Here is a 25,000-nt window from a genome sequence, read left to right as displayed (position 1 = left end):
ATAATAATAATAATAATAATAATAATAATAATAATAATAATAATAATAATATTATTATTATTATTATTATTGTTTGACAATAAAAATCTGCGATAAAATATTATAAAACAACATGGCACGACGTTTCGACGTTTCCAGAACTTCATGATCAAGTAAAAAAGAAGTAATGAAATAGAATATATATATATAGTGAAGATATGAATAAATTAAAAGGCATTAACGCTTAAACAAAGAGCTTGGTCCTAATGGAGTCGCTCTGGGTATTTAAATTGGGTTTTATTGTTCTTATGTATAACATTTCATAAACGAGACAATCCCATTTCGTGCTACATTTTTTAAGCATTCTAAACTGGCTCTCATTGAGTAAGTCAATGTTCCCATGGGCATCTCTCAGATGGCGACCAATGGCAGAAGATCGATGATCAGCAATGCGTTGAAACAGATGGCGAGTCGTCTATCCGACGTAATTTGAATCACACAAATCACATTTAAAGCAATAAACAACGCTATGCTGATTTACGATACGTGGCTTGATTTCTTTAAGCTTTAGATCCTGCTCAAGTTTCTTGCTGGTGTAGATTGGCTGTACATCAGTGCCGATTTTTGAACTGAGATCGCGCATTTGCCTTTTTACCATGTTCGCTGAGACTTGATCTTTGAACGGAATGCTGACTCTTAAAGTTTCATCATCATCATCATCATCATCATCATAATAATAATAATAATAATAATAATAATAATAATAATATTATTATTATTATTATTATTATTATTTAATGCGGGTTGTTATTTCTTGCATTTTGTCTTGTCTTTTTGTGTTTTTCATTATTTGCAATGGCTTTCTGGGCCCAGTTTTTCAAAAATGTCAATCCCATATTTTTTTCCACATTTCAGTTCTAGCGTAGAATGTCTCCAGAATCTGGCCTGTTTATGTTTGAAGGATAATGATGCATCAATTGCAATGAGCGCGCTTAAGGTTTGATTCTCAGGTTTTGCTTCCAATCATTTCTTATTTATTAAAAACTTCTGGAATGAAAATTGAATGGAATCTTTTTTTCCGCTTCTATCCTAGTTACTAGAGGAGCTTGCTCGTGCTTTAAACAGTGAAATATCAAAGGACCATTCTGATAGAAAGGCAATTTCAAAGGAGCAGGTAATTTCTAGTCAGAGAAGTAAGAAACGGTAGCGAAAGGCACCAAAAAAATTTAGGAGAGATTATGACGTCATCGTACGACCGTCCGTCGTACGTTGAGGTCGTCCTGCGTCCGTGCGTTCAACTTTCTTTGTAAGCTAATATAATTATATGCGAAATGTCGTACTGCTGGAACCCGCGTTTTGTGATGGGAAGTTGCATGGACTGGAACCCGCGTTCTGTTGGCGGGAAGTTGTATGGTCAGCGTACTGTATTTGACACTGTGTTTTAGTTAAACAAGCTGAAATCTTGATGACAACAACAAAACAAACTAAGTGTTGTTTTATTACGTCGTACAACGAAGAAAGAAGAGAACGAGAGAGAACAACAAGTAGCAGGTAACTAGTAAGCGATCAGTGTTCAACGTGAAATGGAGCGACTGAGAGCATGAGAAAACAAGCGATCAACGAGAGTCAGTACGCAGCTATTACAACGGCTCTCGGGATTGGCTCAGAAAACAATGGACCAAAACAAACAACCAATCAACGATGGACCCTTACCCTAAAACAATAGAGCTGCGTCCTATTGGGATCCACTGAAATTAGAGGTTATAAAGAGCTGCGTCCTATCTGGTTCAGTTATTACAACGGCGCTGGGGATTGGCTAATCTCTGGAACAACGAGAGAGAGAAAGGGGGAGCAAAAAAAGCCCAAATAGAGACAGGAAATTATATTGACGAGCATCAGAAGAAACATACAAAATGAAATAGTTCTAGTTGTTCCGTTTGAGTGTGAACTGAACAAAAGGAAAAAATAAATAGTGGGAAAATTTATAGAACGTTTATCTCAACAATGTCCCCTACCCCCGGCAAAATTTCGGTCGTTTTGGAAAAGAGAGAAAAAAGTAGGAATACCGTTAAATGTTCTTTTTTTGGTGTGATGCAAGTCAACGAACGTTTTATTTCTGCCTAATTTTAATTCGTTTTTAATCAGGTGTTACATTTCTGGCGGCAGTTGTTAAGTGCTCCACTGACGAAGATCTTACAAGATGGCATGCCTGCATCTGGCCCGCTATGCTGTCCTGCTGTTGATTGTCTGTCAAATATAGGGGATGTCATTCTGAGTGAACTACCTGTAAGTCACCGCTTTTAGACATACAGTGTTATGTATGTTATTACAGGATTCGACTCCGTTTTTGGACTTAAGACTTTTTTTAAAGTTTTTCTTTGGGGAGGGGGGGGGGGGGTGGTGGGGTCACAATCTGGCTACGCATGCGTAAGATTTCTCTGTCTCCTAGAAGGCATCCCCAGTAGGATTCGAACTCGGTATCTCTTCCTTTCGAGGCAATCACGATGACCACTGAACCACGGAAGACTACGTGACAGATTAATGGAGAAATATGTATGCGTGACCGTTATCGTATGACTCCGTAATACGTATCAAATAGTAGTTTTATAACCCTCCCGGTACTGCTAAGAAAAAGTATTACATTTTTAAATACCGTTGTAGAGACTTGCAAAGCATCTGTTTACTGGTTTTGATTGGAATCAATGACGTTAACAACAGTTTTAAATGTAAACAATTGTGTACGATCGCACTGAACCCTATCACTAGGTTATGGAATGTGAAGTTCGGACTACGGAATTGAAACTGGATGTTGACCAAGATATTGTAACATAAAACAAAACCCACTGAAATACTGTGAACTTTAAGGAACAAAGTGTAGGCTACCCGTAGCCACTTGTTTACTAATTAATAATATACACGACTGAAAAATTACTCACTTCTGACTGACTAAAAAAGACTGCAGTTCTCCGATGGAACACCGGTGCAAAATTACAAATTGGTGTAGTTGTGGGTACAGTTGCTGACGTAGTTAATGGTTGAAACTGTAAGATAACAAAGTGATATAAAAAGTTGCATGTAAATTACGTATTAGTAAGATTGGATGAAGGAAATACGGCTACAAGAAACTACAAGTACTTACATTGTTACGGACACTCTAGAATGCGAAAAGCTATTTCATAAACTGCTTTGAAGTATATTGCGGGCAGCGTAACGGTTAAAGGAATCTAGCTAAACAGAAGACTTCGATTTATGTAGGAGAAGGTTAAATGTATGCAAAACGGCTACGACTAAAGTTTAAATGACGATACATGACTATATATATTTACGCAAAGACGAGCGAAAGTGCAAGATGACAAAAACACAGAAGCTACCTAACGGGATTTGTTGTGTCTGTACCTCAGGTGAACCAGCGAGTACTTTGTATCACTCTTCTGCTCGGGTTATCAAATGATGATGACAAGAATGTTAAGGTAAGGTTTTGTTTTGTTCATTTGTTTTGTTTATTTTTTTTGCCTCCAATTAAGCTCCTGGTCACGTGCACAGTCTTCTGCCGCCTTTTCTAAATATCGTCTCCTTTTTTTGTTTCGTGTCCGAACAAGATGATTTAGTTAACTAGACGCGTATTTGCGAGAACTCAAGCTTTCCTGTTGTCCTGGATCGTCAAATGAAAAGCAAAGAAAAAGAAATAAAGTAGAGATGTCGGCTAGGCAAATGTCCCTTTTCGTAAACGGTCGTTGCCATTTCTCAGAACGGTCGTTGCCATTTGGAACGGTCGATGCCATTTATAACGGTCGACTATACACTTCACTTCAAAGAAAATTAAAAGAAATTAACTATTAACAAAGATTAAGACAAAAAAGGAAAAAAAAAACATTTATAAAAGAAAAACTGGAGGAAAAAAAGAGTCCGCAAATTTCAAGACTCGAACTCGGTTTCTTAGCCCTCACCCTAAACAGAACCCGAACCCGAACCCTACCTCATATGACCAGCGAGACACAACTCCCAGTAACCGCAACCGTTTGAGTTCTTAGACCTACTTAGTGTAATTCAGAGCTAAAAAATTGCATCGACCGTTTCAAATGGCAACGACCGTTTTCGAAAGGGAAATAAGCGTCGGCTAGACTAGCGGTGTATCTAACAGATAGTAATGCTGTGGGACATTCTATTTCTACTGATTAATGTACACTTTTTCAATAAGAATCTTGTTTTTCCGGCCTAGCCTGAATTTATATTCTTACTTTTTTGCCGATTTTAGGCTGAAAATATTCTTGTATTATTCTTAAATGACATTTCCGTTTTACAAGTGATCTGTCTCGCGTTACATTGAACGTGCTCCATCGCTTTTCGTTGCAGTTGCCCGTTTTGGCTTTAAAAAATGAATTTCTCACGGAAACACCGTGATGGAAACGAAAGTACCCGATTTTGTTTCAACTACGTTTAGAATAAGAAATTATTTTATACGGTTAAGTTAAAAACGTATAATTATATTGTATTTGCACAATTTCAAAACAGCAAATGTCATTCTCGATATTCTATAAAATATATTCTTATTGAAAAAAGAGTGTAACATTGGTAAGGAAATCAACGGTTCATAGAAGTGAGTAAAACACAAGGTATTTTTCTTTGTGGTAGTCGAACTGTGAACTAAAGCTATAAGATTAAATACACTGGAGACGAAGTCATTCATCCCTGCGATGTTCGGAAGCTTGAATGAAACTTTATTTAACCACGGGCAATTCATAACTAAAACTACTCAGCTATAACCATAAACTACACTATATTAAAAAGCTCCTTTCCGTGAATGCCTTGCCTTATAGAGCTTTGCTGATTTCGCGTTTGAACGACCTGAGGGATTCCGCGCACCTAGCCTCATAAGGAAGGCGATTCCACAGTGTGGCGCCACTATAACTAAAACTATTTTTGAAATAATTTGTGCGTGGCAATCTAACATTAAGTTTGTTCTCGGAGTCCCTCAAATTGTAGCTTGTATTTCGTTCAGAAAATTTCGATGCTAAATAGTCCGCAGCTAACCCTTGTAGGAATTTGAATACCATGGTGGCCTTTTGTATGTTTCGCTGGTGATCAAGGTTTTTCCACCCCAAGATTTCCAGCAATTGGCCAGCATTAAAGTCATAATTAGAGAAGGTTAAAACGCGGGCTGCTCTATTCTGCAATTTTTGCAGCTTGTCTTGTGAAGTAACCCCACAGGTTCCCCAAACAGTACTACACTAGTCAAAGTGAGGTTGTATTAAAGCTTGGTGTATAAGATGTAAGGTCGCCGGAGGAACCAGGTGCCTAACACGTTTCATGGCACCGATTCCAGAAGCGATGTTTTTGGTTAGTTTTTCAATGTGCAATTCCAGCTGAGTTTGTCATCAGTTGTTATTCCAAGTGATTTTGTAGTTGCAACCTGTTTCACCCGAGTACCGTTCATTAAGATTGAGGGGGCAGCAGCAATGGTGGTGGTAGTAGGAGTAGGAGTAGTAGTAGTAGTAGTAGTAGCAGTAGCAGTAGCAGTAGCAGTAGCAGTAGCAGTAGCAGTAGCAGTAGCAGTAGCAGTAGCAGTAGCAATAGCAGTAAGGCTTTATTTAAACACGGAAAATCATCAGTTTAAGCTTTACAAGTTAAAAACTAAAACTATATTTACAACTGCTTTACATGATTGCTGTGTGGGAATCCGATATTTTGGATACCTTCTTCAGGTTTCGCTTAAATTGATCAACCGATCCAACATTCTTTAAGCTATTGGGCAAGTTATTCCATAATGTGGCCCCGCTATAGGAGAAGCTTCGCTTTAAATAATTAGTTCTCGGTTTTGGCAAAGCCAGTTTTCCCTCAGAGTTTCTCAGGTTGTTATTTGAGTAATACTGAGTAAAAAGACGTTGCAGATAATCTGGGCATGTCCGTTCATTGTCTTATACATCATTAAGGCTTTCCGTTTCTTTCGTCGAAATGATAGCCTCTCCCAGTTAAGGGTGGTTAGGAGTTGGTTGAATCCTAATATGATAGGTTATTGGCTAGCCATTATTTGAAAACCAGTAAATGATCACAAGCAACATATGTATGTGACACCTATGTAATACAATCTTACGGAAAGTGTAACTGGGGTGGGACGCCTTGGAGTGCTATTTGAAGTTACGAGTCTTTCTTGAACTCCCTCCACAAAAAAAAAAAAAAAAATACTGAGAAGAGTGACAAATAGAGGGAGGAGGACTAAGTTGTCCTTATCTTTTGACAGTCACTGCGAAAACGTAAAAATGTTTCAGTTTGAAATGGTTTCATATTTAAGCTATGAACAAAACAGTCGGTAAAAAGGTAAAGTTCAAGGTCCTTATTTTACGAGGGTAACGCGTGACAGTGAACTAGAGTTACTGATAATCTTTGTTTTCTTTCAAACGCTCTCCTTTACCCACATTCCGGCTTAATGATGCCAGCCTGGGGGCTTCTGTAGACGAGGATGGCCCGAAAAATCACCTGTCAAATGATAAACTTACCAGATTTGAGCCAACTCGCGCGCTCCCCGAACATGAACAGTTGAAATTTTCACGTGATGCTCAAACTGAACCCACATTGACTCAAAACCACGGATGCTTCAAGGAGACCTTGTTATATGGCAAAGCAAAGTGCTGCAGACCGTTTACCCCCAAAAAGTATAAACAAATAGCAAGCACTTAAGGACGGTGCCTACTAATTCAAAGGTATTTTTGCGCGGTTTACTTAATATGCGAGAAAAGCAGATCTTAACAAGTGATATTGAAATCCAAAAAGGGAAATTGGGGGTAACCACGCATTTTTCGAAGATGATTAATTAGCATTTTTCCCAAATTTAAGCTTAATTATCTCTGAAAAATGCATGGCTACCTCCAGTTTTCTTTTTGGATACCAAGAGTACTTGCTAAGTTCTGCTTTCTACGCATGGTTTTGAGCCGCGCAAAAATATCCCTGTATTAATAAGTACTACCCAAGGGAAATCCGAGTATCTCGAGATGCGCAGAAGGAATGCGCAATAGTATGCAATGTCCTTAAAAGGATAAGATGCACTCCGATATTGTGACTTCATGCAGGTTTCACAAAGTGTCCTGTTACGCCTCTCCTGAGTTTTGACGTCACTTGCGTCTACAAATACCACCAATCAACGTTTCCCTTATTCTACTCCAAGTAAATAAAGTCATAGAAAACTTAACTTAAATAAGGCGAGAGTTTGTTGTTGCAAAGACGTAGTTGACGCTTAGACTGATGGATACTTCGTGAAGTTTATAAAAAATGTAAAAACTGAGCGTTCATCTCATTTTCTTGCAATCCCGGACGTAAGTGGGATTATTTTCTTCTCGTCGTTTCTCCAGTTGAGAGGGGAGGTCTAAGACTCTAGCTCGTCTATAATGGTTACTAACAGTCTCTTTTTGTGTTCGACTCCAGGCGTCCGCAATCCGTGCCCTGGGCGTGTTTGTCTTGTACCCTTGCCTTAAAGAAGACGTTCTGTTTGTAGCAGACACCGCCAACAAAGTGCTGTCAGCCATGACAGATCACCGGCTCATTGTTAGGATGAGGGCGGCCTGGTCCCTAGCCAATCTTAGTGACTCTTTGGTGTCTAATATGTAAGTACTAGTTAAACAAAGTCGAACGTCATTTTCATGTAATATTAGACATAACCACTCTCTCTCAGATGGCTCGTTTATCTCGTTTATAATAGCGGCATTATAAAATATATATTTCTTTCGATGCTGGTAAGCTTTGCAAATGGCGGACGCTTCCTCCGTTGTCAAAAAATCAAAAGAAATCTTGTTCTAAAATAGGCCAATAGATTTTAAGTTGCGTAGATGCTAATGAATCGGCCGCCATTTTTGAAAGTGGGAGGGGTTGGCTGGTGACTAAGTATTGATGGTGGTCTAAGGTCCAGAGACTCTTTGGAGCGTCAATAATTCCCTGAGGACTTTTACCATGGGGTTCAGTTGTGACAGGTGCATCATACCCGTTTCTTTGGTGTTACGATATCACATCAAAAACCTGACTACAAGGTTGGTTGGGCCAGCCAGAAGATTGTACATCAAATGAAATAAATTGTAAGTTGGATCAGCTTTGTTGTAGTCCTTGAACTTGATACTCAACAATTTTCTCTTGGAGTAGTTTACTTTTATTTGTTGCCTTAACTCGAATTCCCCTTTTATCGCCCCTCTTCACACAAGAAACACTAGAAAAAAAATGTAAATGTAATAGATCATTTTGTTTCTGTCATCTTATAACAAGGAAGGAAAATCAGATTGGATAAAACATGAAAGACTGCAAATTACAGTTTGCGCAAAAATTTACTCTGAGACCCGATAAGATATGCCATCGTTTAGTCGTACTCCCCATAGAGCCCAAAAAACTCAATGGGTTTCTCCTTAGGGGTACATTCTGGTGAAGTTGGGGTTCCAAAAGTCTCTATCTTGGGCCCATTTTCGGTGGGCATAATCAGCACCGCGTCGGAGGACCCCATGGAAGGGTCCTCGTCAAAGTAGTTGTAGGGCTTGAGCTGAAAACTAGCAACGCTCCCGGGTGTGGCAGTGTTGGGGATATCCTCAGAGTGGGGAATGTGCATCATACCCATGGTTACCCAGGCAACCATGTCCTCGTTGTCAATGTTCTCGTTATCGATGTACTTTGCGAAGTCCACAACGGGATCGACCATGTCCTGCTGATTGTAAATGCTGGAGCTCTTTTCTTCGGTCTCTTTCCTCTTCGTCACGGTCATTTGATTCAGAGACCACCCCGCCCCCCTTACCACTGGCCATGTCTCAGGGTACATCTGCTTCATCATGTCCCGGATCTGTACGCGGTAGCCGCGATGCACGCCATACTTATTTTTCTTATTCTTATTGAAGAAGTTCATCTGAGTCGGGATGTTGAAGTCGTAGTGGTATACCGCCTCGTTTTCGGTCATGCGCAGGTTTCTGTCGAGTATCTTCTGCACGTGGTAGTCACCAGGGGACCACGGATTCGTGAAATTCTGCAGTTTGACTTGAACGGTCTCGTACGAGTGTTTTGTTCCCAGAATGTCGATATCAACTTTGTAGTTGAAAATGTGATCGTGTATGCTTCCCGCCAACATGTCATGGATTTGATTTGCATATGGCTCTTCGTCCACGGTGTAGAAAGCCGCCTGTGGGAAACCGCTAGCCGAGGATCGTACCTCCAAGATGCCGTTCGGATAGAAAATGTAATCAAATACATAATCGTAGTTGTAAGTTGTAGCTGCTGTACGGAGGATCAATGCACTACCCGGCATTCCCCCGTAGAAGTTGTATCCTCCATTGAAGTCGGTATCGTAGTGTCTGCGCAGGGGAATTCCTATGTCCTGTTCAAACAAACAGATGGCATTCTTGTACTTCGCTGGGTAACTTCGCCCAACAAAGTGAAGCACATCGAAGAAGGTGGCTGTGTTTGGGCAATCAATACCGCGCACGAGTTCAAAGGTCATGGAACCCATATTCCAAGCCGCGTCAAGGTAATTTGTGTACAGCGGTTTGGGACTCCAACCCGAGTAGAAAGCCTCGGCCTCTTGAATGCTTAGTTCGTAAACAATCCTCTCTCCTTTGAATCGTATGTCAAAGATCTGGATACCGGAAGAAGTGCGTGACCGGAAGTCAAAACTCCAACCCATGTATTCAACATGATGGTCGCTGACGGTGTACCGTTTGCCGTCGGGTTCAAATATGCGGGGATTTCGCAGGGGCTTTTTTGGTTGGGGTTCCCCGCGCCGCTCATAGGTGGAAAATAATCCCTTGTCTTCAGGCGCAGGAAAAGTCATCTTGGATCCGGCATCGTAGGCTGTCATGAGTTCTTCCACCGTGTCATAAGTATTGTTGCTGTAGTAAATTTTCTCCACTCGCCATTTTGAAGGATCATTTCCTCCCGTGTCCAGCAGAACTTGAAACCCGACCGGGTGGATGTAGAATCCAATCATTTTTCTCATCATCCAAATCCATTGTTTGCGCTTATTCGCTATGAATGTGCTCGGAGCTGAAAGTCCCCAAGTCAAGCATCGGTCCTCGCAACCCCAGAAGGTATACCCATCATAACTTTCATTAAGAAGACGATAGGCGTGCTTGGTCACGTTGCGCAACATTGTCTCCATTATGGCAAGCTCTTTGACATCAGCGAACCGCGTGTTGAAGGGAATCGGATACTTTTGTCCCGGTCCCGAAGTTTCTTCAATCTTACTCGGGTTTTTAGTAGGGCTTACTAAGTACTCTCGTACATCAGGATCATTTTTTCCTCCCATGTAGATCACAACACGTGCAGAGCGTTCTGGCTTCGGACCGTTGTTATCGATGAAATCGAGCGCTTTGTCTTTTGTCGGCTGTTGTAACTCGATCAAGTAAATGTAGTTGTCGTTGATGTTCGCATCATCGAAGGGTGTGATGTTCATATCAGCTTGACTGACGACAAAATCCCGCACGGCGATGATTTCGTCCTTGGACAAATCGTTGAAGAGATCTGCAGAACGCGCTGGTGTAGACTCCAATGGCGAATTCTCCGGGCAGGAATAAATTCCGTTCGGGGTAGCGCCGTTCTTCGCTGCTTCTTCGCTTTTGTCCTTTGTGGCTACCACTATTAACGCAATTAGTAGAGCCAGGGAAAGCACGGCGAAAAGGACTACCAAGATTTTCAAAAGAAAAATGTTCTTGTCACTTTTGGCAGCCATTTGTTCGGGTGCTATTTGAGGCGAGTTGCTTCTTATGCAAGCACTTGTGGAAAGTTGCGTGCAATTATTTAGAACATATTATCCAGGATTTACATAAGTCCCACTGTTTATCCTATAATAAGCATACATTTTGTCATCAATAAACAATAGACTGCGGGAATTGTATTGTTACTTGACTTATCCTCCGCGCTGCTAAGGAATTGTTTTATTTGAGACCCACCATTTGCAAGCTGGCAGGAAGAAAAAGGGTTAAAATAAACTATATGCATGAGGAGAAAAGCAGTAAATAGCGAGCATTTCACTCGACAGAGTAAAAAAGACGAATCGTTTAGTATTTCATAACAATGAAAAGCTCACTTTTGAAACAAATCAATCAAATTATGCAACGCATTTATGTTAGCGTGCGAATACAGCCGCCTTTCATTGCTGCTATATAGGGGCGCTCTCACCCGAAACTCCCCAGCAAAAGCTGTTTATTATCGGATGTGATATTTTTTCTGAATGGTGTATGAATTGAGGAGCTCTCATGGAAATTTCTGTTTAGAAAACCTGATGGAAGGTCATGTTAGGTCATGTTGACCTTTAATCAATTCATGAAAATTTGCAGTATTCATCGGCTTTCATGAAACTTTTTGGGAGATTGCTTGACGGTCAGTGTGAAACGCAGACTGTAGACTGCAGTCTGCATTTTACCCTCAGTCTGCATTTTACCCCCAGTCTGCAGTCTGCAGTCTGCAGTCTGCGTTTTACACTCAGTACCGGATTGCTTGATAGTTATCCTTCTTAAAAAGCTGCATGCATAATCATACTGCTATCTAATAGCACTCAATTAAACAAATTGTCGCTTATCAGTTGAAGACATGAAGCAGGTAATTTCCGGTATTAGACTCTGATCTGGGGCACCCGCTACACACACACAAAAAAGCATTAAAGCCTGTCTGTACCATTTTGTCGTGGGATCCCAAGAAACCCAAAACTGTTAAGAGCTTCTGGAACTTTAGAGATCAGACTTCTGTTGAGCTTTAGAAATTGTTTTCTACCACACCCAAGTGTACATGATCAAACTAAGGATTCACAGCATCACTGCGTGATACAACTTTCTGTTATTCGATCACAAAGAATATAAACAGGCCTTGTTTTTTTGTGGATATCATATTTTTCGACTGAAGAGGCAAGCGTGGCCTTAACTACAATTTGCGTCAGAAGTTTTCATTCTTTTTCCCCGAAAGAAGCGATCATTGTGCATGCAAACCAAAAGGCGCAATTTTCCACTACTGAAATGGGCGTAGTGGTTGAAAATTATAGAATTATAGGCCGAAGACTCCTCTCTGGCACTGTTTCATTTCAACTCCTCAACACTTCGCAAAAATTGACCTACAGTGAGACGGGAATGGAAAAAAACTAAAACTTGATTTGATTATAAAACGTCTTGTTTTTTTCAGCGAGATCGAACGAAGATGATCTCGCAGGTGTCCTGCCTTTTTTTTTATTCCAAAAAACTTCAACAAACAACATTGTATTTTGTTGACAAGACAAGTGGCATTGATTTGAATGGTTTCTGCGGAAATTTCAAGCGTACAAATACGTTATTTGCACGTATACAAACGTCACTAGTCCTGACGTTCTATTTTCAAACCTCAAACACCTGAAGCACTTTTAGGTCGCACATCCATCATATAAGGTTGGAACGTCACCAACGATATGACACCCCCAATATCAAGCCCCGACCTACCACATCAGGCCCCTGCAAACAGAAGGATTCCCCGGTCATATTTAACACTGTTTGCCCTCCGTACAGTCAATAAAAGTCACGAACAGTTCGATGATCAACAAAGTGGAAATGAATTCTTAATGTCAAAGCGGCTGTTTTATTTTTTAACGGCGTATCAGATATCGTCTCGCAACTTCGCTCGGCGTGACCTCTGCTACACACAAAATGTAGCTATGAGAACTAAAGTACAGACTGCACATTCAGTATTAAAACCGATTTGGAGAACGAAAGGAGGTGATTACGGAATTCTTTATTATTCAGATTTTGGTGACCGCAAGGCAAACACTGCTGAGTGTGACAAGCAATTCGTCATCCATCATGCCTTATTCTGAGTCACAATTGGCACGAGGGACGCCTATAAAGATAGAGGTCGTATTCTTTATCTTCTTAGCAACTGACTGGGACACAACATTTTATTTTGCATACTTGTAGTGGACGGATTTTCAAAAAGCGTTCAACTTGAGATCAGAACTTCAAGATTGACTAATCGTTTTATTGCCACGGCTCTGTTTCGTATGGGCGAACAATGACCACACTACGACGACTGACCAGCAAATTTAAGTGTTGGCCGTTTTATATAAATGTACGGTTGCTCAGGTGTTTATTACTGCGTTGGATTATCTAAAGTTTCTGAACACTATCTGTGATCTATTTCTTTGGGGCATGAAATCGCTAATTCGTTTCGTTTGTTGAGACTGCAAAGATGCTTCTTGCGGATAATACTAAATTTATCATAAAGGCAGAAGTTACATTTCTTGCTAATGTTGTTATAAGGTTCGCATTTCTTGAGTACCTTCCACTTTTTGTGGAAAGATTTGCCAGCGTCTGTAAGTGTCCAGTCGTGTTTTGACAATTAAGTTTCGTTTTTCTTTTTTACATGACAAAGCAGCATTTTCACAATTTTAAATTGTAATAACAGCATTTTTACATTTTTGAATGTTGGGGAAAGAGTACTTATATGACCTTATATTTGCCGTGATTTTGTAAGACATGAAGATGACGTAATATTTTTACGTGGAAATTGTAAGTTCCAGGTTTGTGTGATTGATTTGATGAAATCTATCGATTACGCTTCAAAGTGCGTAAGATTGATTGTGAAATCTAGCTGTAATACCGCTGAATTTCACAATCAATGTTATGCAAGAAAGAGCGTAAAGCGATAGATTTCGTGATATTAATCACATTAAAAGTTTCAATTTTGACGCACAAAATTTGCCGCCTCCGTGGCAAAGAAATCACGACAAATATGCGTGTCATCCTTTGTCCAAGTACACAACGTTTTGTGTCATGTTTCTGCTAGTGACCCATATTAGCGATCCAAAATCCTCTGTGTATAAACGTTTGGCTCTGTGAATAAGTCAACGGCATCCACTGGGCCACATGAAAAAAACAAAAATTCGTTTACATTATCTGAAGGATGCGATGCAAGGAAATGGGCAGTCGTCCTTTTATTGGAATCAAAGATTTATTTCGGCAGGTTGTGTAGTTTACAGTTACTTAAAATCATTTAGATCTGCGGACGTGCTATCTCCAACACCCGCATAACTGCTTGTAAATTGATAATATGTACAGATTCAACAGCTAAGAAAAGAAAGCAAGGGCTTATACACTTTATTACAAGGCTTTCTGAATCAGGAATTGTCAAAAAGGGAGTACCAGTTAACGTTTTGCCTCCAATACAAACATATTCACTCTACAACCCAATGTGAAGTTTTCTTCAAATTTATTGGCTACAGCTAATAATATTCAGTTTGTAACAACGTGACAGGTATTCACATGGTAGATCTCAGTGGACCGGAGGGGGAGGGGGAGGGGGGGAGGGGGAGGTATTCACATGGTAGATCTCAGTGGACCGGAGGGGGAGGGGGAGGGGGAGGTATTCACATGGTAGATCTCAGTGGATCGGAGGGGGAGGGGGAGGGGGAGGGGGAGGGGGAGGTATTCACATGGTAGATCTCAGTGGACCTGAAAGTTCGTAGATGAGGCCCCGATTGCTCGAAAACTTATCAACTCTGAACTAATGTCATTGATAAAATCCCCCCATCAATAGTTCCAAATTAAACACGGGTGGCTCAAACATCGGTTAGTTTCAACTATCGTGGTACAGTCTAGGGGTCTAGCTAATTAACTTGCTGACCACTGCTTTAAATGACGTGATGCACTATCAGAGTAACAACGTGGCTGTCGATTTGTTTTGTGGTGGTGTGCAACCGAGGCACAAAAGAACTAGTAAACGAAATTGAAGTTGTCAAGATGGACTCTCTGAGACTGTCATTAAGTCACGCTACGGGTTTTCACGTAACTGCATTTAGTTCGTTACCGACACGCTGGTTGTTCAGTTCTTACCACATTTTCTTGCGCAAAACATTTTGGCTTTCGATGGATTCCTGCAGCTGGTTTTAACTATTTGCACCTCCGTCAACTGCTCCACGGCGCCGGGGACTTAAGTAAAGAATACCATGTCGCTATTCCCCGACAATAACAATGGACAGAAGACGAAGAAAATAAATAAATAAACTTTCGCTGGAGAACTCAGCGTTCCTTTAAAGAGATGTTAAATTTTGAGATATTATATTGAAATTTCGCTAAAGGGCTGTTTAACCTTCGTTTAGACAAATTAATGTAAAAAAACAACTACCAGCTAAAAAATTGGTTACATTAACAAGGTAGGGGGCCTGATATGGTGGGTCGTGGCATCATATTAACGGTCTAATAGTCCATACCAGGGGTTTGATATCATAGGTCGGGGCCTCATGTGGTGTGTCCCGGGTGTGTCATGGCTTTATAAATGACAATTTCATAACAGGGATCTGATATCGTACGTCGAGGCCTGATATAGTGTTTCATGACTTCATATCGACGATCTAATATATCGTAGGCCGGGGCCTGATATGGTGTGTCATGAAGTCACATTGACGATCGAATATCAGGGGCTTAATATTGTAGGTTGGGGCCTGATATGGTGTGTCATGGCTTTATATTGACGATCTAATATCAAGGGCTTGATATGGGGGGCCTGATATGGAGGGGGGGGGGGGAGGCTTGATATGAGGGGCTTGACATTGTAGGGGGCTTGATATGGGGGCTTGATAATGTCGGTAGCGTTCCAAGCCCTGCTCCATCACCTCACGGTTTGCCGAATTTTCGTCTGAGACGACTTCCAAAGGATTGAGAAACAAGAAGTTGGCATTAATAGAGGGACGGAACTCGGAAAACGTCTCGCCCCAACCTACTGTTCTCAATGACGGTGTAATCACTTGCTTGTAGGACCTTTGGGATCCTTAGAGAGAAAGGAATATGACCTTGTCACCGCCTATCATTGTTAGGTCGGAATGCACTTACCTGAACTGACCGTTTAATCTCTATTTCGTATCTCCTAATTTTACAGGTGTTCTGAGAACTCTGCGTTCATGGAAGATTTTTCGGACGTGTTGCTGTTGAAGCTTTTAAATACATCCATCACGGCAGCAGAAGATAATGAAAAGGTTGTTCTATTTTAATAAATAATACGCGTTTCCATTTCTAAAATGGTCGAAAGGGTGTGAATCGTGCGCGAAAGGTAGGGTTGCCTGACGACCTTACAAAAAGTCCCTTGTTTTGGTTTGCGATGTGACAGTTCCTTGTTTTGTTTTGTGATGTGAAAACATCGAAAAGTGTCTTAAGTAAATATCCATGACACAATGTGGATTCCATAGGATAAGCCGTTGGAAAGTAAGGTGTTATTTACATGTATGAAGAAAGATCCTTGCGCCAGGAATATGTAAGGCCCGTTTTAAACATCGCATTATACATGTGCCGAATCTAATGCAAAGGAGCGAAAACAATATATTTTTCTCTTTTGCCTTAGATTCGGCACATGTAAAATGCGACGTTTAAAAAGGGCCTTAGAGCACGAAACAGTTTTTCGTTTTTCTTTAACATGGAGAAAATTCCCTTGGGGTTATGATCCATAATTGGTAGAACGAAGTTGATGAACACCCTATGGTTTTTTTCTCTTGTCTCTGGGACATGGACCTTCTGAGTGAAAGCAGCTCAAAAGGTAGTAAGATCTTCTTAACATCTCAAAATTATGTCAACTAGGACGATTCTATCGTTTTGAGGATGAAGTACATCTCCTTGAGTGTAAAGCCCGACGAGCCTCTTGGATCTTCCTTACACCATGTGAACAGTCCCTAGTGTACACAAATCGGCAATCTCCTGACTCTCAGGACGCATCTTGACACATTCACTTAAAGGCCCTGTGACGCTTATATTTTTTTTCACCGTTTTTTTTTTAATTTTGCGGTTAAATATTTATAGTGTCTGGAGTGTAGTACTTAAAAAAAAATTTCTCTCGTAGTGTATCCACGCTTTTTAGCGGGGCTTTGATTTTTTCGGCGGTTCAGTTGGGTCCTGGTAACTAATGACGTCAAAGAAGTCAAGAATGTAATTCCTTTCCGAAGGGTAACTTTCGTCCGACATTTCTATAAATACTTAACAAAAAAGCTCTAGATTTTCAGCAAAACTTTTATTCTTTCACTTTTGCACATTTCTTTCTGAAGAGATGCGATCAGGTTACTTCTTTGACGTCATTAGTTACCAGGACCCATCTGGCTCGGCCAAAATATTTTGCGTATAAAGCGAATGCCCGCTAAAACGTGTGGATACACTATGGGGGAAATTCTTTTGAAGTACTACACTCCAGACACTGTACATATTTAAACGAAAAGTTAAAAAAGGGGGAAAAAATAAGCGTCATAGGGACTTCAACATTCATTGCAACAGTGAGTTGAAGAAATCGTCCAATTCATGAGTGAATGTCGATGCATAGTCGTTTTTTTGTGACTCTAAGGGCGTCCATACCAACTTAATGTTTTTGATAGCTAGCAAATGTTCATACCATTGTAATGTATTTGACTTGGACTAATAGACCAAAATGATTTTGAGGTTCTGGAAAACGAAAAGAAGGATTTGTATGAGTTTATTCCCCGCAGCCTCTAAGGTGATGCCTTTTGTTTAAGACTGAATTTTAATATATCGAAATTGAACTATTGAGTAGTGAATCGAACAAAACGCTTTCTTCGAAATGTCGTCCTCGTATTCGCCGACGTACTTGTTGCGCAACTTTAATGATTGATACCGAATGCAATTTACCGCGCGAATCAGCCAAGTTCCGTTGTATCGAGGTTCCTTTTTTGTTAAACGTTTCAGGTGGTTGAAAAATATCGTTCGTTATTAAATTTTTAAACTCTCATATTGCCTTACTAGCGATCTCATAACCGTCGGTTGTCAGATCTTAGTATCACCCAACTAGTGGACTAATGCAAATCCTTCATTTTGATTCGCTACGCTACTAGAGGACTATTAGCAATAGTCCTTCGAGTAGCGAAAAGCGTAACTTGCACTTGCTAACTTTATTAGTGCCTTTTCTGTCTGACTAGTTTGGTGATACTAAAACAATTAGACCCTTCGCCCTCAAGGGCTACGTGTCTAATTGTTAATTAGACCATGACCGTATGATCTTGCGAATTGTTGCCAAGTTTCAAAAGTAATTGTAGAAAAGGGAAATTTCGAGTTATCTGGACAGTCAGAATTTTATTTAAGTATAACGAAACAATTATTCAATTTGCATTTTTTTGATATGGGATTGGCAACTCGCGCTCGTGAAATAATCGCAAGTTATTTTATTTGTCCGAGGTTCCACTAAAGTCATAATCATGCCTTGGCATGGAATTCATGTGAAGCGTCCTTTGGAAGGAATAGATAATGAAATTGTTAAGGACGGTGCCCACTATTGTTATTGCGCATACGTTCTGCGCATCTCGAGATACTCGGGATTCCTATCGGCGGTGCTTATTAATACAGGGATATTTTTGCGCGGTTCAAAACTATGTGGAGAAAGCAGAATTTAGCAAGTGCTCTTGGTATCCGAAAAGAAAATTGGGGGTAACTATGCATTTTTAGAGATAATTTAGCGTCAATTTGGAAAAAAATGCCATACATTGCTTTGTATTTTAAAGCTTTTTACAAATATCTACGACGGCGACGGCGACGGTCGACGAAAAACGTCACCTCAAAATATTTATAACTTGGCTCTATCATACTATACGTCTTTCGCGATTATTCAGTCTCGTTCACGTCCTACAATGTGGGCGAAGTATCCTAAAAAATAAATTGGTACGAGCGGTTTCAGAGTGAAAACAGAGAAGTAAAGATTCTCTGTTGCATGCTTACGTTGTCGTCAAAACCTCAAATTTGGTGATTTCACGTCGTCGTTATGCTGAGCATCCCTAAGATACTTGCCAAAATCCGTGCTACACGTGCAACACGATTATTTATGCTCTTTTAACCAATGATATTACTGTTTTGTGGCGATTTCGTGGTCGCAGCCGTCGCCGTTTCTTAAATTCCGTAATGTTGGTTTTCAGGTTAAGTCGAACGCAGTGAGGGCATTGGGAAACTTCGTCCGCTACATCAGAACGGCTTCTTTAGGTTAGTGGGTAAAGACGACCTTTCAGGGTCATAAGAAAAGGTTCTAGTCACAGAAACTTGAGGTTATTGGGAATAAAATTAGTTGAAGGGGAGAAAATTACTTCTCGTTAGCTTTGCAAGGTTTCATTGCGGCGAGTCGAATTTATTTTCTTCATCATATGTTTAATACGGGTAATCAAATGGTGACGAGTGAAATTAGGGAATGATTTCACGCGGGTACCATTTGATTAGCTATTAATATCATGGGTGACAAATTACGTTCATGAGACGCGGGTTTTTTCAAACGTGGACGCCATTTTGGAACTGTAGGAAAAGTTGCCATGGCAACATTGTAATTTCACATGTGAAATTGTAAATTAACGCTGAAATTCCGCGCCAAAAGTAAGTAGTAATTTGTTACCCGTTTTATTAATAGAGCAACACGTTTTATTTATTTATTTATGTTTTTTGATGGCCAATTAGTAGTATCCAATGTTTTGATTCAAAAAAATTACAGGGATTGGGCAGTGGTGAGAGCACTCGTCTCCCACCAATGTGGCCCGGGTTCAATTCCCAGATCCGGTGTCATATGTGGGTTGAGTTTGTTGGTTCTCTACTCTGCTCCGAGAGTTTTTTCTCCAGGTACTCCGGTTTTCCCTCCTCGTCAAAAACCAATACGATTTGATATATATTAACTTGATTTGATTTCATTCGTGCATGACTCCACAAGCTATTCAGCTTTAAACATTATCATTTGAAAATAAAGGCCTATTATTATTATTATTATTATTATTTCATATCGTCGTAGTATGATTACAATATTTAATATTGAATTTGGGTCTTACTGTCAGACAAACCAGGTTTTGTGGAGGCAGTGGAGAAAGCCGTTCAGGCGCTGCTAAGAAACGTTGGCTTTGGACTCATGAAGGTTGGTGCTTTGTAAAGAGTTTGGCCTTGCAAAGGTGTCACTTTGCTTGTGCTTTATTAGAAAAGAACTTTGATGATCACATGGGTTTTTCAAGACTCTTTCGAAGGAGGAATTTCAAATTGATCATTTAAAAAACCGCGCGACTTCGGCAAAGAGAAACTCTACCACGCCTAGAGCAATCTCCTTTAATATGTCAATGTCGTGTTTTCGGATGATAATTATTTTTATTATATGACTAGCTCCGTGAGCGGGCAAGATGAAGTAAATCCCGCGCTGTGATTGGCTACCCGAGGTATACTGCCCGCTCGGGATTTCTCGCTTTGTCCCGCAAGATCAAATATCATTTTTTGGGTGTTTTATCCCATATAATAAATCCTTTATTGACCAAGCTTGTTCGGTCAAGATGGCTGCATATTGGCCTCGTTCTTTTTTTTGCGCGTTTATGGACCTAGACAAAACACGCCAAAAAGGAACTTGGCCAATATCCAGCCATCTTGCTCTCACGCTTGGTCAATAACCCATATACCTTTACTCTACGACTATGGGGGAAAGGGGTGGAACATGGGTTTTCACCCATTCACTGCAGCAGTATTTTTTCTTGGTCTGCAGGTTCGTTGGAATGCTTGTTACGCCGTGGGCAACCTGTTTCGAAATCCGTGTTTACCGACTGGTTCTGCACCTTGGACGGTAAGAATAATCATGTTTGTAAGTTAAACGAAGGAAGGCGTAATAACCATACAGTTATATAACATATTGCTCCTCTATCCAATCAAATCAAGAGTTGGCTTTTGATGAAAGGGGAAAAACGGAGTACCCGGAGAAAAAAAGAACCCATTGAAGCAGCATGGAAAACCAACAAACTCAATCCACATGTCAGGTTGAATCCGGGATTCGACATGGAAAACCAACAAACTCAATCCACATGTCAGGTTGAATCCGGGATTCGAACCACGGACACCATCCCTGCTCTCAAAGAATCAATAGGGAGCTTAAGATCTACGACGACGACGTCGACGAAAACGCCAGAAAACAATGATATCATTGGTTAAAAGAGCATAAATAATCGTGCTGCACGTGCGGCACGGATTTTAGCTCATATTTTTGCGGTTCTCCGCGTGACGACGACGTGAAATCACTAAATTTTGACGACAACGTGAGCATGCAACAGAGAATCTTTCATTCTCTATTTTCAGTCTGAAACCGCTCGTACCAATTTATTTTTAGGATACTTCGCCCACATTGTGCGACGTGAACGAGATGGAATAATCGCGAAAGACTTATAATAGAGCAAAGTTCTATTTTGAGGTGACGTTTTCGTCGACGTCGCCGTCGTAGATCTTAAGCTCCCTAATGCTCTAGTGGAATACTCGATTTGGTCCACCAACTGAAATTCGAGAAATGCCAGCTTGAATACTCAATTTTGGACAAAGTGAAATTTAAGAAACTGCACACCAACTGAGTTCCACTTGAAACACTTTTTCTCAGGTCTGGCATGTCTTTGTAGTAAGGCCCGTATTCTCCAAGTGTTTTTAAAATACCTCCGGCTCTCTTGGGGCCGAAGCGTTGGGATATTTATAGCCTTTGTTGATGGGACGTTCCAGAATAACTGATTAACTGAATATCTTGATTGGTTGCTGGTTGAACTTTTCCTTTTCCCCACGAGACTCTCATTTCTATCTTATCTGTTTTTAAAACCCCGTTTTTCACTTTCATGTCTGAGAAATGAATCCAGGCCTTTTTCTGAAAGCAAGATGACTTTGGGTGCAGGGATTGCGCAGTGGTGAGAGTACTCGCCTCCCACCAATGTGGCCCGGGTTCGATTCCCATACTCAGCGTCACATGTGGATCGAGTTTCTTGGTTCTCTACTCTGCACCATGAGGGTTTTCTCCGGGAACTCCGGTTTCCCCCCTCCTCAAAAATCAACATTTGACTTGATTTGCGTTAATTGCTAATTCAGTTCAGTTTACAGTGTCCCTAAGTAGTGCTCCCGCGCTAGAACGACTAGACACTTAAATAAGGTTCTTTTTCCTTTCCTTTCCTTTCCTTTTCTTTTGCAGGGTGAAATTTTCAACGCTTTGGAAAATGTGATTTGCGATTGCAAAAACTTCAAGGTGAGCGGGATAATGACTCGAAAGTCCCGAAAAGCCATTTACGAAACTGCGATCCGCTTGTTTTTGTGGTCCCGAATCCAACTTCAACACACTTTGTAAATGGACAACTGGTTGCCGAATCCACTTGTTTCTTAACACACATGAGCCCATAAGATTCGTGGCTTTCAATTCTACCGTGTAAAACAAGAAAGTTTGCTTACTTCAAGACATGGCCTCCTTTGTTTCGTTTATTTTTGTTGCATTGTACTTCAGGTGCGAATCAATGCCGTCATAGCGTTATCGGTCCCTCCAGAGAGACGTTACTATGGAGACGTTTATAGTCACGTGTATGCTACATTGATTGACGCGTTGAAGAACACTGAGAAAGTCACGGAGTTTAGCGAATTCAAGTACAGAGATACTCTGAGGCAACAGGTACGATCACTGGCTTACTACTCTTTACGATACTGTACTCTATGTGTAGTGTGTCAGGCACTATTAACCTTCTATTAATAATAATAATAATAATAATAATAATAATAATAATAATAATAATAATTATTATTATTATTATTAATAGAGCGGTTTTCAATTGAGTGTCGAAAGTAATTAGCGAATTGCATTGGTTTTGCATTACTTTACTCAGTGATTGGTTCAAAGTTCTCGCGCCACTTTTTCAACCAATCAGAAGTGAAACCAACACCAATTGTGGCTCGCGCGTGCACATTTTTCTCGCTCTTTGTGTCGGCTACGTGTAATTACTTCGAGTTTTGATTGGTTTACTGGATTGTCTCCGTCCTTTTTGATTGGCCAAAGTAATTACTTTGGTTTTTGTTTTACGACAGCTTTTACGACACGATTGAAACTCGCTCTAACAATCATAATATTATTCATCATCATCATCTCTATTTCTCTTAAGATGAAAATACGTATCTTAATTAATACAATTAACAATATAAATCTAAAATATACTTGAGAAATACTAACAAGACTAACAGATCAACTAAAGATTATGAGCCTATTCACAAATAGATTCTGAGAGTATCAGAGCTCAATTTCGGGCGGTGGGCAGTTCTGTTTCTAAGATTATAATTGGGTTCTTTCGTCTTTGAAATAGATGTTATTGAACTAGCTTGTTCGGTCTGTCCTGGGAAAATATTGGTCCAGCTCCTTTTTTTGCAAGTTTATGGACATAAACTTGCAATTTCCTTTTTGTCGCTGGTTTTTGTCAAAATGCTGCTGCCTTGGTTAATAATATAAAAAAAACGTCCGCAGCTGCTGTTATGTGAAGTATTCAAATGTCTGAAAGGTAAGGAAAGGAAAGAAAAGGAAGGGGACTTTATTTAAGTGTCTAGTCGATGTAGCACTGGAGCACTAATTGGTGACAGTGTAAACTGAAATCAACAAATCAGCTCAAATCATTGGAAAATCGTCATCTGTTTTCCGGATGCTGTCTGAAAGGCTTTTGTTGGCTCTTCTTCAGGTTTCTTAAATTGAACATCTTAGTAGAATCGTTTGTAGCCTACCCTCGTTTGACCTTCATCGAATTGCGGCGTAAGAGACATGATACGCCCGGTCAAATTCAGTTGCAGAAAGTCCAAAAAAGAAATTGGCTGGCCTTAGGTTCGACTTTCTACTGAAATGCGAGACTCCAGTCAGCGGCAATGATACTTCCTATTTCATGCTACACTTTCTAAAACAGCTGTCTTTGGTTTTAAGTTTTCTTGAATTATAATCCTTTTGGTTTATACAAATTGCTCATCGACAAAGGGTTAATAGAACACAAGATTACATCTCATCTCCCACGTTCAAATTGACTATAACATACGGAAGAATATTCCCCACAAATCAGTCGCATCTTGGATCCACTTGCAGAGTTCGCAAGAGTGACCCAAACAGTACAATGTTGAATTCAAATGAGGCGAATTCAACATCCTACCCTCAGTTTCGAGAGCATTTTTATTATCTAGCTCATGTTATTTTGATCTTTGTGGTTGCAATATCAGCGGTGATTTCTAACCTGGTTTTCCTGATTGCAGTCTTCCGAAATTCTGTCGTGTATCGGGTACGAGATCCACCAGTGTCGCTATTGGTGGTAAATTTAGGACTGGGCGATTTGTTAGCCGCAGTTGTCCTTGGGTGCGGAGGGATTTATTACTATATCAGTTTGTTAAACGGAAGAGCAAGAGAAGACCTTCATGAAGCTAGAATTGTGATAAGTACCTTCGGGGTTATCACATGTATCGTGTCCATCTGTATGATATCTGCAATGTCTGTGGAACGTTTTCACGCAATATCTTCGCCACTCCGTCATCGAGCTCGCTTTACCAATTTGAGAATCAAAGAGTTTTTGGCCTTCAGTTGGATTTACGCCATATCGTTCGCTTGTCTTTCGCTGGCAGTTTCTTACCGTGTGTTTGTTCTCCTTTATTGCCATATTCATGTAACACTACCCTTAATTATTCTTCCTGTGGTTTACTGGAAAACATACACTGCTCTCCGTTTTCATAATCGAAATACAGTAGGAAATTTAGCTGATTTATCTGTTGCTCGAAGGGACCCGAGTATTTGTATTCGCCGAAACAGCGAGCGGAAATTGTTGTCAACCATTCTCTTGGTTGTTGTCTTATTTTACGTAACCTTCATGCCTTTCTATGTCGCTCTAAACATATCTGCTCATAGACCGTCCCTCCTAGAGAAGAAGAGATTTGAAATTTTTCTTAGTTTGTCAAGTACAATCGTTTTCGTAAACTGTGTTTTTGATCCATTCATTTATGCTTGGAAAATTCCTAAATACAGGCGAGCATTTAAGGAAGTCTTTGGTCGATGTCGCTGCTGTAGAAGGCTGAACACTGTGCGGACGGTTCGGGATATGGTGATGGAAGATCTCGACAATTAACAGGAACGTATGTCGTGTTGCCAACGGTAATATCTTGCCGGGAAAGCTTTGTACATTAACACGACGCCTTGTTCCCAATGTTGCGACACGGAGACCTAACTTTATATAACAATGCCAAAACATGAATAGTTATGGTAAATTTCACTTGCTATGTAAAACCTATTTTGTATTTGATCGATTAGGATCCCTTAATGTGCA

The 25,000-nt window shown here is 40.3% G+C and overlaps 2 protein-coding genes and 1 pseudogene across 3 annotated transcripts in view; 2 read left to right on the top strand and 1 right to left on the bottom strand.

Annotated features, from left to right (window-relative positions):
* LOC138046980 (HEAT repeat-containing protein 6-like) overlaps window positions 1-25,000 on the top strand; it is a 52,809-nt gene that overhangs the window by 22,384 nt on the left and 5,425 nt on the right. For both annotated transcript variants that reach the window (XM_068893626.1, XM_068893627.1), the window contains exons 15-25: window positions 895-976; window positions 1,073-1,153; window positions 2,125-2,265; window positions 3,381-3,449; window positions 7,396-7,574; window positions 15,823-15,919; window positions 18,842-18,905; window positions 19,736-19,812; window positions 20,422-20,499; window positions 21,871-21,924; window positions 22,177-22,338. In XM_068893626.1, the coding sequence (XP_068749727.1) occupies window positions 895-976; window positions 1,073-1,153; window positions 2,125-2,265; window positions 3,381-3,449; window positions 7,396-7,574; window positions 15,823-15,919; window positions 18,842-18,905; window positions 19,736-19,812; window positions 20,422-20,499; window positions 21,871-21,924; window positions 22,177-22,338 (1,084 nt within the window). The remainder of the gene's footprint in view (window positions 1-894; window positions 977-1,072; window positions 1,154-2,124; window positions 2,266-3,380; window positions 3,450-7,395; window positions 7,575-15,822; window positions 15,920-18,841; window positions 18,906-19,735; window positions 19,813-20,421; window positions 20,500-21,870; window positions 21,925-22,176; window positions 22,339-25,000) is intronic.
* Window positions 8,088-10,767, bottom strand: LOC138046981 (diamine oxidase [copper-containing] pseudogene; annotated as a pseudogene).
* Window positions 22,667-25,000, top strand: part of LOC138044753 (adrenocorticotropic hormone receptor-like) — a 2,869-nt gene continuing 535 nt past the window's right edge. Inside the window, exon 1 of the mRNA XM_068891177.1 lies at window positions 22,667-25,000. This exon is cut by the window's right edge and continues 535 nt beyond it. Coding sequence (XP_068747278.1) covers window positions 23,807-24,802 — 996 coding nt within the window. The 5' untranslated portion in view covers window positions 22,667-23,806 and the 3' untranslated portion in view covers window positions 24,803-25,000.

Source organism: Montipora capricornis, chromosome 4 (genome assembly GCF_036669925.1).
Source record: "Montipora capricornis isolate CH-2021 chromosome 4, ASM3666992v2, whole genome shotgun sequence".
In the NCBI taxonomy this organism is placed as follows: Eukaryota; Metazoa; Cnidaria; class Anthozoa; order Scleractinia; family Acroporidae; genus Montipora; species Montipora capricornis.
This window is presented reverse-complemented; position numbering and strand designations above follow the sequence as displayed.